Source organism: Procambarus clarkii, chromosome 53 (genome assembly GCF_040958095.1).
Source record: "Procambarus clarkii isolate CNS0578487 chromosome 53, FALCON_Pclarkii_2.0, whole genome shotgun sequence".
NCBI lineage: Eukaryota > Metazoa > Arthropoda > Malacostraca > Decapoda > Cambaridae > Procambarus > Procambarus clarkii.
In genome coordinates this window covers 24,123,970-24,140,118 of record NC_091202.1, presented here as the reverse complement: position 1 = coordinate 24,140,118, position 16,149 = coordinate 24,123,970, and the positions used below count along the sequence as shown (strand labels likewise).

Here is a 16,149-nt window from a genome sequence, read left to right as displayed (position 1 = left end):
CAGTTATCATTTTTTTGTCTATAAATTTTGCAAGTATTTACCTTCTTAAAATTTTCTTAGATTAAGGACCTGCCCGAAACGCTGCACGTGCTAGTGGCTTTACAAGACTGTAATTACCATATTTGTATCCTCACATTCTTTATGTACATTCTTGTATATGCATAAATAAATAAATAAATAAATCAGCAAGTCTTTTGCGCACACCCCTCACACGTTCCAGACAGGAACGCTTTGCCCGAAACGCTATGCGTATTAGTGGCATTAGGTATTGTATGTACTAGCTCCATCTATAAATCCCACATTATGCTTGTAACTCATCATCTATGTATGTACCTTTACCTGAATAATTTTTTTTTTTTTAGTCCATTACTGATGCATATACCCAATACCACTTTCAATAGTTGTTCATACAGCTACGTCGTTTACCGTTTTATTTGTATATAATTTTTTACACTAATTCGATTAATTCTTAACCGTATTAATTTTGTTTTGCAATTAATAATTAACAATTATGATAATGTTTTCTTTACAAAGATGTTCCTCGGTCGCCATGGAATCCTAATTTTATAAACACAAACAAAGCCTGGATAGCGACCGCCCTTCTTTTCAAATCAAATCAAATCAAATATTTATGCAGGTAAAGTACAAACATACAAGGTGAGATACAACACGTTGATGGATTTATAGATAGAGCTAGTACATACAATGCCTAAAGCCACTATTACGCAAAGACGTTTCGGGCAGGAAAAACACTAAGACAAACTTGTGTTCATTGTGTTCATTGCTGTCTTTTTTACGTGCTAGCCATATGCTGTATTGTGCTTACTAATTTTTTTTAAACTACCATTCAAGCTGTCATTGCAATCAATCTGAGCTACCTATGTGCTTAATATACCTACAATTTTCTCACATCTTTTATTTTATTTTTTGGTCTTGCTTTGTAACTTATCATTTTTTTTATAAATTTTGCAAGTATTTACCTACTTAAAATTTTCTTAGATTAAGGACCTGCCCAAAACGCTGCACGTATCTGTGGCTTTACAAGATTGTAATTACTGTACTATACTATGTATCCTCACAATCCCAATGTACCTTCTTGTATATATATAAATAAATAAATAAATAAAACTTAATACTAATTGAGATTAAAGTATAAATTGAGTTGAAAAAATAAAAAATAAAAAAGGGGGGAACATGGCAGGAAAAATACCAAATATACAATTTGATCAACAACCAAATAATCACAACATTACCAATCGGGACATATACAATCTGCAGTGACTCCAAGAGTGCGATTCAAGCAATTACTTTCTCTTCAACAACATGCAAGGAGTTTGTTTACCCATGTCTTCAACTTCTTCATGAACATCGATTGAACGGTTATGATACCTCTATCCAATGGGTCCCAGCGCATTGTGGTATTCTCCATAATGAACTAGTAGATCAACTAGCTAAAGCAAGTGCACAACACACCTCACATTACCCGTCATCCAATTCCCCATGTTGCACGTAAAGGAGCCTTCAAAAATACCATCACCCAAGATTTTGCGACGAAATGGGAAATGTCATGCTCACCTTTGTACTATGGGTTCATTAAAAAGAAATGGGAAACTTGGAAACATGTCAGATATAAAAGCAGAGAAATTGATATAGCGATGACCAGATTAAGGCTGGGACACACCAAACTAACAGCACACAGCTCTAAGTACAGAACAGACATCAACGAACTCTGCATTCACTGTCAGGTGCCTGAAACAATCGAACACTATCTCCTTCACTGCTTCAGACATCATAGTGCCAGAGTAAATTTCAAACAAGTACTTATCTCACTTAAAATACCCTTTACCATCGAGCATATATTAGGAGGCGGTGACCACCGGTTAGAAGAAAAATACCAAATAGTCAAAGCACTGGCTAAATATCTACAGTCGACCAACAAACTGGGTCACATCTGACCCGTGCCACATTTATACCTGGCGCCACCAACAGCTAAACACAGACAACAACTGCCTCGTTGCAGTACCAAGGATCAGCTGACGCCATAAACACAACACACCACCCTTCGGTGCGGCAAGTCTCCCTCTAACACACACCTCTGTTGTAGTCGCCGCTCCTCTGTCTACAGCACAACGCAACAAGTACTTTTGAAACTCTTATCATCCTCAACATAAACGCCTCTACCAACATCTGTACTGGTGCAGTCATCGGGAGGACAAACCCTTCTTGCAAACTGCACCTACTATCAAGAAGAAGAAGATCAACAAACAGCATTGTTTAAAATAGAAGATATGGGTATAATGGGTTGACATTTAGGGGAGAGGTAGGTTACATGGAGCTAATTAGGTAGTACTTAGTTTTTATCCTAAACTGGTTGGGAGAGGTACAGTCTTTAACATGATTGGGAAGGTCATTCTACATTCTGTGTCCCTTGATTTGTAAAGCATTTCTAGTTTGATTTAGTCGTACTCTTGGAATATCAAATAGGTATTTGTTTCTGGTGTGGTGCTCATGGGTTCTGTTACAACCTTCTAGGAAGCTTTTAAGGTCAGGATTGACATTACAGTTCAGCATTTTATATATACAAAATACACATGAGAGGATGTGCAGTGACTTAATATCTAACATATTCAGAGATTTGAGTACATACATACATACAATACAAGAGTAAGGGTACCGTGTGATGTCTGGGGCCAGAGTTTGATATTGTTCTAATAGAAGCTTTGTGTTGGGTAATTAGAGGACATAAATGATTTTGGGTAGTAGAACCCCAAGCACAAATACCATAGTTGAGATAAGGATCTTCTTGAGGTTATCTTGAGATGATTTCGGAGCTTTTAGTGTCCCCGCGGCCCGGTCCTCGACCAGGCCTCCACCCCCAGGAAGCAGCCCGTGATTTTACTGCTAGGAAACAGGGGCATAGGGTGAAAGAAACTCTGCCCATTGTTTCTCGCCGGCGCCTGGGATCAAACCCAGGACCACAGGATCACAAGTCCAGCGTGCTGTCCGCTTGGCCGACCGGCTCCCTGGATAGATGAGAGAGTAATAGAGTGTCACCAGGGCAGGGCGAGGTACATAATATCTGATCTTAGAAAGAATGCCAACAGTTTTTTATTTTATTTTTATATATTTAGAATGTGTCCCGGGAAATTCAGCATGTGGTCAATGAGAATGCCAAGGAATTTGCCATCTAATTTGTTACAAATTTGGGTATTGTTTATCCTGAGATTTATTTTATTTGAGGATTTATTGCCAAACAAAATATAGAAAGTTTTGTCAAAGTTGAGGGTGAGTTTGTTGGCAGTTAGTCAGAGATGGACTTTATTTAGCTCAGTATTCACTGTGACATTTAGAGCAAGGGGGTCAGGACTGGAGTAAATGAAGGTTGTGTCATCAGCAAATAGAATTGGTTTGAGGTGTTGGGAGACATTTAGAAGGTCATTAATGTAGATGAGAAAGAGGAGAGGGCCAAGTATGCTGCCCTGAGGAACACCAATGTTGATGGGTAGGGTGGGAGAAATTGAATTATTCACAGAAACATACTGGAGCCTGTCAGTAAGGTAAGACTTAAGGTATTGCTGGGAGTGACCTCTGACTCCATAATGATGTAATTAAGAAGAAGGTTTTGGTGGTTGACAGTGTCAAAAGCCCTACACAGGTCCACAAATAACCCAACAGGGAACTCATTTTTATCAAGAGCTGCATGTATCAAGTTAATCATACTAATAAGTGCATCATTAATGTTTTTTTTTTGGTCTAAAGCCATATTGACAAGAGCTAAGTATATTGAGTTTGGCTAGATAAGAGTAAAGCTGCTTGAAGATTAGTTTTTCAAATATTTTTGACAAGTTTGGCAGAATTGATATAGATCTGAAGTTGTTGACATCAGTGAGATCACCACATTTGTGGACAGTGGTTACTCTCTCTTTTTTTAGAATATCTGGAAAGGTTTGGAGTTCAAGTGACTTGTTGAAGAGCTATGCAATGGCAGGGGCTAAAGATCTGGACGCTTTTTTTGTAAATTAGAGTTGGTATCTTCTCAAGGGCACTAGACTTGGTTTTAAGGGAAAGGATTATCTCAGTAACATCAGTGGAATTAGCAGGCATTAGGTACAGAGACTGTGGATAGTTACCTGTAAGATAGTCCTGAAGATTAGTACTGGAAGATAGAATATCATTTGCAAGGGATGATCCAATGGAAGAGAAGAACCTGGTTGATACCTGGTTGATACCTGGTTGATAGGGTTCTGGGAGTTGTTCTACTCCCCAAGCCTGGCCCGGGGCCAGACTTGACTTATGAGAGTTTGGTCCACCAGGCTGTTGCTTGGAGCGGCCCGCAGGCCCATATACCCACCACAGCCCGGTTGGTCCGGCACTCCTTGAAGGAAACAATCTAGTTTCCTCTTGAAGATGTCCACGGTTGTACCTGTAATATTTCTGATTCTCGCTGGTAGGACGTTGAACAACCGTGGACCTCTGATGTTCATACAGTGTTCTCTGATTGTGCCCATGGCACCTCTGCTCTTCACTGGTTCTATTATCTTCACTGGTTCTATTGAGTTCAACCTATTGGACTCAATAGCAGTATCAGAGGCTGAAAGCAGACCATCGTTATTGGACAGGAGTATTGGTTTGTTATTTAAAATCTTCTTTGATCCCAATATTTGTGAAATTGTGCTCCATGTTTTCTTAATGTTGCCCTTTGTGTGGGTAAATTTATCTTCGTAGTATTTAATTTTGGCTCTTCTAATTATTTTAGATAGCAATGATGAGTAATTCTTTGAAGACGATTCCTAACCTATACTTCTTCTCAAGGTCATGTTTTTTATTAATGGATTCAAGTATCCCCTTTGTAAGCTAAGGATTGTTTAGCCTTTTAGTTGTGACTTGTTTTGTTAGCATAGGACAGTGGGTGTTATAAAGGCTGAGAGTTTTTTGAAGAAAAGATTGCACGGCTAGATTGATGTCCCCTATGCTACCTAATTTGGATTCCCAGTTGATATTAGCAGCAGCAGCTATAAAATTGCCTATAGCAGTTTCATTGTGCAGCCTAAAGCTTATCTCCCTTGTCTCTAAAGATGGTTTGTTAATGTTGGTTAGGAGAAATGTGGGGGTAATGGTCTGTAGTGCTATCGATGATTATCCCTGAAGTAAGCGGAGAGGTTATGTTGGTCCAAATGTGATCAAGAGCCATGGCAGTACTATCAGTGATTCTAGTATATTTAGTGATTAAGGGTATGAGAAAGCAGGAATTCATACAGTTGAAGAAACTAGTAGCTAGGGTTATCAGGCTCGCAGAGGTCAACGTTAAAGTCCCCAGAAATAATTAAGTGGTTTTTGTTCAGTCTGTTCTTTAGTATTAGATTTCTAAGGTTAGTGTTAAATTCAGTCACATCAGTGTTAGGAATCCTGTAGACTGCTCCCACAGTCAGGACAGCATCGCTACCCTTGACTCTGAAACAGGCAAATATATACTTATTTATTTATTTATTTATTTATTTATTATTTATTTATTATTTATTTATTTATTTATTTATTATTTATTTATTTATTTATTTATATACAAGAAGGTACATTGGGATTGTGAGGATACATAGCATAGTAATTACATTCTTGTAAAGCCACTAGTACCCCCAGCATTTCGGGCAGGTCCTTAATCTAAGAAAATTTTAAATAGGTAAATACTTGCAAAATTTATAAAAATGATAACAGTTACATAGCAAGAAAAAAATAAAAGATGAGAGAAAATTGTAGGTATATTAAAGCACATAGGTAGCTCAGATTGATTGCAAGGACAGCTTGAATGGTAGTTTAACAAAAATTAGTAGGCAGAATACAGCATATGGCTAGCACATAAAAGAAGACAGCAATGAACACAATGATAAAGTTGTTTGGGTTAAGTACATAAAGATTGGGAGATTGGGTAACACTAGATACAGAGCAAATTTATAGCTCAGTGTAGGACACTACGAAGATGAAATTAGGTACTTTTTGTTTTTGTTTTTAAATGAGGCAAAAGTTTGACAGCTTTTCAATTCACTAGGGAGTGAGTTCCATAGACTAGGTCCCTTAATTTACATAGTAGTGTTTACACAGATTAAGTTTGACCCTGGGGATATCAAACAGATATTTATTTCTGGTGTTGTGATAATGGGTCCTATTACATCTGTCCAGGGAGAGTTTCAGAGCATGGTTTGCATTTAAGAACAGGGTTTTATAAATGTATTTGACACAAGAGAATGTGTGGAGGGAGTTAATATTTAGCAAGTTTAGGGATTTAAACAAGGGAGCTGAGTGTTGTCTGAAAGCAGAGTTTGTTATTATTCTGATAGCAGATTTTTGCTGGGTGATAATGGGCTTAAGGTGGTTTGCAGTAGTAGACCCCCATGCACAGATACCATAATTAAGATAGGGGTAGATTAGTGCATAATATAGTGAGAGGAGAGCAGAGTTAGGAACATAATATCTGATTTTGGAGAGTATACCAACTGTCTTAGAGACTTTCTTAGTTATGTGTTGAATGTGGGTGCTGAAGTTGAGTCTCTTGTCTAGGAATAGGCCAAGAAACTTTTCCATAATTTTTATTACTGATGTTAATGTTGTCTATCTGTAGCTGAATTGCATTCGATGATTTGCTTCCAAATAAGATGTAGTAAGTCTTTTCTATGTTTAATGTTAGTTTGTTAGTTGACATCCATAAGTGGACTTTTTTAATTCATTATTCACAACATTATTCACAACATACTCTCCATAAGGGTCTCTAGATTTAATTATTTGTAAGCAAGTCAGTTCTTGGTGGTAGTAAAGAGAAGTACCACCTCCTCTTTGTATAGGACGACAGTTATGAATAGCTGAGTAGTTAGGTATGTTGTAGAGTTGAGTAGTGTCCTCTTTTTAACCACATTTCAGTAAACAGAACAAAAGAGAATTTTTTGTCAACCGTTTGAATCAGGGCATTAACATCATCAAAGTGTTTGCTTAGAGATCTTACATTCAAGTTAATTACAGAAACATTGTGATTACACGCTAAAACATTGTTTACATCATGCGATGTATAATACCTGCAATTTTGATCATTAAGTGATGATTGTCACAGATACTAGATAAGAGGTTATGGTCTGGGTCTATAATAGTTTGCATAAGAGGGCTGTTTTATAGAAAAGCCAAAAAAAAGACAATTATAAAAGAACTAGCTACGGATAAAAAAGAATACTGTATATAAAACTATACACAAAATGAGGTAGGTTGCTTAAAGGTACTTTCAGGTACACTGAAGGTAATAATTTGCACAAATAATCAAAATTGCACAGGCAAAGCCAAGAGCACAATGGAGCAAGGGTGGTGAGGCTAGGCAACCTGGGTTACAAAGAAAAAGTAGAATAAAAATTCTAAAGTAATATAAACTTAATGGTAATTTAAGTAATAAAAACTTAATGGGAACTTAAGAAAAGTAAAAATGAACTAGAATACTTAATAACAATAAATTACCAATAAAAGTAAAAAAGCAATTAAGATATCTATAAAACAAATAGCTTACTTACTATAATATTATAAGTACACTTTAGTTGAATACTAAAGTTACACTAAAACACTAAAACAAAATGAGGTAGATTAAATAGAGATACACTCAGGTACACTGGATGATAAAGTTTATACTAGCGGACACAGGCAAAGCCAGTGTACAATTGAACAAGGTAGTAAAAAAGAAAAAAAAGAGACAATAATAAAGATGACAATTTTTTTTAATAAAGTTAAAACCTTTTGAAAGGAAGGGCAGAGCTATAGTACACATTGGTAGTTAAATGAGATTATAATTTGAATTCTGGTTATTCAGCAGCTATCCCATAGTTATTCAGGAAAGAATTGAGGTGAGCTCCAATAGGTTTTCCAGGGTCAGTCCTCCTAGCTATAATTTTACCTTCTCGCACAAAACAATGTTTAATTACAGGGGAATTTTTGCAGAAATCCCGCAGTTTAAGTCAGAGTACCGACAAATCAAAATTAAATCAAATGTTTATTCAGGTAATTATTTAGGTTTATTTCAGGGCTTCCGATCATAAGAACATAAGAATAAAGGTAACTGCAGAAGACCTATTGGCCCATACGCGGCAGCTCCTGTTTATCTCCAATCCCATTCATATACTGTACATGTTGTCAATCACTTATTAATCTGCCCGAAATGCTATGCGTGCTAGTGGCTTTATAAAAATGTAAAACTTCAAGTCTCTGTACTCTCATAAGCCCAATGTACCTTCTTGTATATAAATAAATAAATAAATAAAATAATCTATGTTTTCAAGAGGAAGACCAATGGTATTTGCAATTATCGATTCAAGCAACTTTTCCACAATTGACGTTAAGCTAATTGGTCGATAGTTTGACACAAGTGATCTATCTCCCTTCTTGAAAATTGGCACCACATTAGCAACCTTACACGACTGACTCTAATGATTTATTTAATATAATGAGCTCACAAAACTCCTCTTTGCATTCTTTAAGCACCCTGGCAAACACATCGTCTGGCCCTGGGGATTTGTTTGGCTTGTAACAATTCTATTGTTACATAAAGTATGGTGACAATAAACACAGACACTAAGAGAATTTATATATATTTGGTCGAGTATACAGAAGTTTGCAGTTGACACTTTGGCGAGCAATGGTGTGATAACGAGATGAGTGCACTGATAGTCGATACAGTATCTCGCAAGTGACTGTTCTAACCAACACTTGAAAGTAGACTGATTAATCCTCGCTACTTTGCTGCTTATATGCTCGGGCCGAGTATATTATTGGGATAATCTACTCGCTACAGGCTTGAGTTTCATGATTTGTTTAATAACATCCTCCCTGATGGGATATTTACGGCCTCACGCGGTAGCTGGTCCTAATCCCTGCAACGACAACTATAAGCCCTTCTCTTCACTCAGTTTTCTGCCGTCATACATTTATCTGACCAGTAACAGAAGAGAGAGGTTGTAAAGTGATTAAAACTTAACACTCACCAAGAATCAAGCCAGCAAGATCTGGTCTCGTGCAGAAGCCAAGTATCAAGTAGCATAAAAAAGCTACTCCCTTGGTAAGCTATGTTAATAGAACAGGTAATTAACACCTGTGTAAATAGGACCTGTTTGCCTGGGCCAGTAGGCCCAGTACTTAGTGTTTTGTCATTTTTATTTATATATATACAAGAGTTCTTACATTCTTGTACAGCCACTAGCACAGACAGCATTTTGGGCAGGCCTTTAATCCTAATTTTCCTTGGAATACAACTCGGCAAATCGTTTAACAACCAGGTACCCATTCACTGCTGTGTGAACAGTAGCTACAGTTAAGGACTGGCACCCAGTCAATCCTCCCCCGGCCATGATACGAGTCCAGGCTGAAGCGCTTACAAAGCGTTGGGCTAGTGTTTTACCACTGCACAACGGGGAATGTTAATTAAACCACGGGAAATGTTATTAAACACTACACCAAATTAAAAAAAAATTCAATGAACCTTAGGCATAATTTAAAGGACACAATTATTAAGTACTGTACTGTACTGTACTTGCAAAATGCCATATTGTAGAGCATTACTTATCACTAAGAGATGCATTAGAATAGGGTAAAAGTTTGGGCTAAAAGGGGCTAAAAATTTGGTGTATTGTGGTAGAGAAAGTCTCCTGAACAATTTTGGGATAACTCTAATTTGGTTCCTATCACAAAGCAATGCTGCTGCTTTTCTTGACATCATCTGCATGGTGTTTCCAAGATTAATAACATTAAATAAGTTATACAATATTTTTTTTTGTATCACAACAATACATTGTTATGAAGAAACCAGTTTTCTGATTCCCAAAGTTGATTGGTTGTAGTTTACTTCCAGAGACCATTATGTGCTTAACCTTTTCTACTACTGCTCCCAGGATGGATATAGGGGTGTATAATAAATAAATAAGGTAGATTACAGTAAATAAGTTATATTAAATTAACTCCTGCACTGCGCACCTGTTTCAAGAGACAACTCAGTGGTGCACACAAAAAAATTCAAAGTTTTTTCTAATATTGTTAAAATGTGTTCCATGATAATGAGACAGTTAAAAAAAATTATGTAGCTTACTTTGGCTGTGGTGGAGAGAGGAATATTCATAATGTCATCACTGATGAGATACCCTGTGGAAGTTGCCTAGGCTAGGCAGGTGGTGAGAATTGCCACGAATATATTAATACAGTACTGATTTATTTTAATGTCATAGATTTTGTTTTTCAGAGTTATTTTGTAGTTATATTATGCAATAGTGTGTAATTTGAGAAATTTAAATAATGTGTGGAACATTGACACACACAATTATTGTACATTGATGTCACTAATATGCACCGTTGCATGTTCCCCTGATTGCAACACAAGCAACTTGGACCCCAGCAGCTTCCCAGAGGACCTGCCTCACAGCATTCCCAAAGACTGGTGGGGGGGGGGGGTTAAGTGGGGAGCTTTACTGACTGATATCTGCAACTAGCTGTTTCACACTTGGCTGGCTTCATTTTTTCACAGGGCCTCTTCTTATTCAGCAGGCCATCAAATGCTCTTCACTTTGGGTAAATGAGCTCCCACACATCCAGTGCACAACATATACTGGATAAAGACAAACTATTTAGCATTGGTGGAACATGAACAAGGGGACAAATGAGCCACAAGGATGTTACAAAGAACTTTTTCAGTGTCAGAGTAGTTAACAGATGAAATGCATTAGGCAGAGAAGTGGTGGAGGTGGATTCCATACACAGTTTCAAATGTAGATATGATAGAGCCCAGTAGGCTCAGGAATTTGTACACCAGTTGATTGACAGTTGAGAGGCAGGACCAAAGAGCTGAAGTTCAACCCCCAAAAGCACAACTAGGTAAGTATATGCTGTACTCATCTCATCCATGTTGCACCTCAATGAACCACACAAATATAAATGGGAGGCTAGGATACTCCTTACTTCTTATTGACTCACTCATGCATCTTGGCCATGGCACTATGCTGACAGTAGCACTGTAGGATCTCTCAAATGTTCTGGATATATAACCTAGTGTCTAAAATTGACAAACAACTCCAGAACAATCCCACTGTCTCACAGGCATCTGCAGGAATAGTTTCTTCTCTTATGTGTACCACAGTATTTAGGAATTAGTTATAACTTAGCCAATGTAGCATCAATTAATAAATTTCATAGAAAGGAGGGACATCTTATCTTCTTATCTTGAGATGATTTCGGGGCTTAGCGTCCCCGCGGTCCGGTCCTCGACCAGGCCTCGTTTTTGTTACACACCCTCAGGAAGCAGCCCGTAGCAGCTGTCTAACTCCTAGGTACTTATTTACTGCTAGGTAACAGGGGCATCAGGGTAAAAGAAACTCTGCCCATTTGTTTCCACCTCCACCGGGGATCGAACCTGGAACCTCAGTACTAGGAATCCGAAGCTCTGTCTACTCAGCTATTAAGACTCCTATCAAGCCTCAGCTATCAAGACACAGAAACACAAAGTTCATAAAATGTTGAAAGAAAAGCAGACTTCATGTTACATTAATAGCCTCTACCAGAAATTTGAAATTTAACTGCCTAGGCTCTTTAAACTCAAACATCTTTACTATACTTTTCAAACAATCTTGGAATGTCAGAGACAATAAATGAGCCCCACACTCAAGTACTAAAACCTTAATAGGTTTGTTTTTCACTTGGCAAGAACTGTAAATCAAACTTGAAAATCACCACAAATTAACAATAATGCACCATGAAACATGTGCATAAATAATTACCACTGCAAGCTGCATGAAATGCCTAGGAATCGTGGTACCAAGAGCTGGCAAATGAAGTGAGCCACCCTTTTAAAGGGGCGAATCGCAAAAGGGCCAGCACGAATTACAAGAAGCAGCAGCCCTCTGTGAGGCACAAGCACAGCGCCGACCACAGAAGATGAACATGTCACAGAAGGCACACACAACCTGGAACCTGGTTCCACGGTAAGCCTATCTTGACCAATCACAGGCAATGTCCTAGTGCTACCCTACTACTTCCAGGAATGAGATAAGAAACAACAAGCACAAAGAAGGTCCAAAATAGGCTGACAAGATGCAGCAGCAAAAAAAAAAAAAATGACCACACACTTCCTCTGGAAAAAAAAAAAGTAGAAAAGTGGGAGGCAGACAAGAGGACCGAGGCCCTAGCTGATTCTAATGCCTGGGCTAAGACAGCCTGTCGGCACACAAGACGGGCAGCGTAGAATGCCACCTCCCAGAGCACGGGTGAATATGGTATGTGCAGTGCTGCTGACAATGCTGCAGTGGGCATGAAACCACCCACACCAAGTCTAGAGGTGAGTGTTTCAGTATCTTCATGGAGCCACTCAGAGTGGAGCTCCATGACTGCCAGAAACCATACAACTGAAACCACATGCGAGCAAGCCCAAAAAACACTTGAGTTTGGAGCTACACCAAGCCCGCATAACAGGAAAGAGCAGGAGCATACAGGCAGTCTTTGAGTGGCACAAAAGAAGGGCCACAAAGTCACATGAAACACGGTCGAACCCTCACGCCACTCAAGCATGCGGGAATGACAAAAGCTGGTTCCAAGTCCCAAGGGAAAACAGGATTGTCTGCTAGCCAGTTTCCTCTTAATGCAATCAAAAGGCAGAAGACCCATACTCAAAAGAGGCAGAGTCCATCAAAGAGGCACACTCCAGGTTATGCAGGAATGTACTTAAACAGATACTTATGAACTACTGATGAAGGGTCTCAAGATAAAAAACCTCTGAAAGGACGGTTTTGATGGGCCCAACGGCACATAGAAATGCAACCTGGCGAAAGCCAGATTCAAGTCAAAATCATACAAGGAAGGGGGATATGGAAACCCCTCCTTTTGAAGCAAAAAGTTCTTGCCCGAAGGAACAGATTCCCATGTGGCATCCAAGGAAATCCAAGGGGCCCCTTGCCAAACTACTCCCCATACCCAGGGAACCAACCATGAATGCTCCAGGGCAGAGTCTGCATCCTCGCCTACCTTCCATGATAGAAAAGTGGCTGGCTGGAAAGAAAACCCCAAAACCTCGGCGGGATCAACAGGCTAAACTACCTCCATGCCCGTATTGGAAGGAGCTGCTCCCGGATGCGGCGGACCTGCTCCCGGATGCGACGGACCTGCTCCCGGATGCGGCGGAGCTGCCCCCGGATGCGGCGGAGCTGCTCCCGGATGTGTCGTAACTGCTCCCGGATGCGGTCAAGCCGCATCCCGAACTAAACCCTGCCTTGGCCTGTAAAACCCTTGGACACTTCCTTGAAGTGTCCTCTGATTCTCCCCCCCTCCCCTTTCCCCAGAAGCAGAGGAAAAGAGCAGAGACAGGATGAACCATGCCAGAAAGGGAAGGAAGAGGTGCGGATGGAGACAAAAGTGGAGTTCACCATTGCCTCCAAGTTTGAGTCCCTAAACACAAGGCAGCCCATCTCTGGGTCATCCAACTGGGCATACAACCTAGACCACTGCAAATGTGTAAAACAAACCTGCAAAGCAGTAGCTGTCTGATACTTGCTAACTTCATTTGGAGGGTCAGATACAAGACTTGCCAGAGGAACGCAAACCCCACACAACTCTGGGTCATAGGTGTCCTTTGACCCAACAGGCGGTATAGCAGAGGCTGGATGAATGATCATTGCCCTGTGGCATGGATGACGAACAACCCTGAAACTTGCATGAGGCGAGAATCAGCTCAGAGGAAATACCTATAGACCAACTGAACCTGTAGGGGATTTTCAGGTCCAGAAAGGTAAACCATGCAGGACTCCCATACACTGGGGATGCTACACTGGACCTAAAAGTAAACCGCCACAGCCTGGGCTACACAGCGGGGAAAGCCGACTTTGGCACACACTATATACAAGCTGGCGAACCACTAGTGTTCTCCACCAACTAATGATTGCTCCTGACTCAGGTCTTGACAGAGGAGCAACAAGACCCCCTGACTCACCCAAGATGAGGGCAACCCCAAGGAGGAAGGATGTATAAGGGGGTGAATTTCCAAACATACCAGTGAGGATCTCTGACAATGGTAAAGAACACTCAGGAAAGGTGATCCTGAACACATGCAGCTAAAAGCCAGGCCACATTACACCATGGTGTACAAAACAAACCACACAGGACAAAGTGTAGAGAAGCACTTAGCTGAAAAGCACCAGGGCAGCCACAGCCACTAACAACCCTAGGGGCCCCTACTGCAGATGTCTGGAAGGCATTGCATCAGTGGAGAAACTGAAGGCTTGAGCTAATGAATAGCATGACCCTCGGCCCCTTCCTGCCCAAATGAGTGGGAGGAGTGGGGCGAATGAGTACATGCTTGTTTTGAGAAATATTTGATTGTTTGTGTACATTGTTGGGGACTTCATTTGGAGGGTTGTGAGGCTAAGATCTGTTTGAACCGAGTAGTGGTTTATATTGGCTCACTGACTTTCTGGGTGCCTTCTCCTGTGAGATGGCAATGTCACCTGCTTACCTGCTTGATACCTGCTTGATGGGGTTCTGGGAGTTCTTCTACTCCCCAAGCCCAGCCCGAGGCCAGGCTCGAAGAGAGTTTGGTCCACCAGGCTGTTGCTTGGAGCGGGCCACAGGCCCCATACCCACCACAGCCTGGCTGATCCGGAACTTCTCTTAGAAAACAGACCAGTTTTCTTTTGAAGATGTCCACGCTTGTTCCGGCAATATTTCTTATAGTCGCTGGGAGGACGTTGAACAACCGCGGACCTCTGATGTTTATAGTGTGTTCTCTGATTGTGCCTATGGCACCTCTGCTTTTCACTAGTTCAATCTTGCATTTTCTTCCATATCGTTCACTCCAGTATGTTGTTATTTCACTGTGTAGATTTGGGACCTGGCCCTCCAGTATTTTCCTTGTGTATATTATTTGGTATCTCTCTCATCTCCTTTCTAGAGAGTACATTTGGAGAGCTTTGAGACGGTCCCAATAATTTAGGTGTTTTATCTCGTCTATGCGTGCCGTATATGTTCTCTGTATTCCCTCTATTTCAGCAGTCTCTCCTGCTCTGAATGGGGAAGTGAGTACTGAGCAGTATTCGAGCTTCTTGTGCCTCTTATGAGGGGAGGGTGGGAACAGGTTCTGGTTCTGGTTCCAGTAGGCTGAAATCAACTCCACAGCTGATGTGATCCAGTAGTTAGGAGCCATCTCAAGGAGATAGCTTCAGGAAGCTACAAGATGCTCCAGAAACAGTCCTAAATATGGATAAAATGGGAAATACCTCTCAAAGTGTTGAGGTGTGCCCATATGAAGGACTGTGAATGTTATTACTAGATTTTACTACCGCAGATCCACAAGGTTCTGTTGAAGTTTTTGGTGTATTTTTATTGTCAGCTAGGCTGCTTATAGATGAAAGGGTTAATCAATATATCATTAATTATAAGACAGAGTTTATGATGTACTGTTTGTTCAGTGCATATCTTCTTGCACATTTTCTTTGAGTATGATTTATACCTACCTTTATGCAAGGTTTATGTCTTTTTTTTCTGTGGGAAGCCCCTATAGCTCCCCAAAGCTTACCGAGCTGATATGAATGTATTAGACCGTGGCATCATTCTATTGGAGTTCTTGCCTACCGGCAAGAAGCCAGAACCTGGTCCCCTCAGAGAGGCACAAGGAGCAATGGCCTATTGAAACTCCCCATGTGTTTGGAAGCATTTCCTTTTGGTGTATTTCTGCAGTGTGTGGTACACAGGCCAGGAATAACTATTCAGTACTGGGGCAGCTTGCGCTTAGGGCCACCTAAAGGTGGTGGAGGCCAAGACCGTCAGTAGTTTCAAAGCGTTATATGACAAAGAGTGCTGGGAAGACGGGACACCACGAGCGTAGCTCTCATCCTGTAACTACACTTAGGTAATTACACTTAGGTAATTACCTTCCCTAGGCACCCTGTAAGTACTGCCCTTGCGTCTTGGGGTTCTCTTCCACAATGCGTTCGGGAACTGCTTCTGTAGGGGTCTGTTGCTGCTCAGCAATTGCCCACCCTTGATGCTAGCTGGGTTTTTTTTTGCAGCCACTGTTTGGCCTTTCATAGGAAGTGGTATCATTGCTGATAGGGGCACAAGGAATTCTGCAGCTTGTCTCCCATTGTATGCAGTAGCCGGTTCTGTTCC

At 40.5% G+C, this 16,149-nt stretch overlaps 1 protein-coding gene across 2 annotated transcripts in view; it reads left to right on the top strand.

Annotated features, from left to right (window-relative positions):
- The first annotated feature begins 539 nt into the window (after positions 1-539).
- Positions 540-16,149, top strand: part of LOC123767053 (cilium assembly protein DZIP1) — a 39,810-nt gene continuing 24,200 nt past the window's right edge. Inside the window, exon 1 of one of the 2 annotated variants that reach the window (XM_045756520.2) lies at positions 540-637. Coding sequence is in view for 1 of the 2 variants with exons in the window: in XM_069304801.1 (XP_069160902.1) it covers positions 632-637 (6 nt within the window). In the remaining variant the exon portion in view is untranslated. The remainder of the gene's footprint in view (positions 638-16,149) is intronic. The other variant, XM_069304801.1, reaches the window with a different exon arrangement.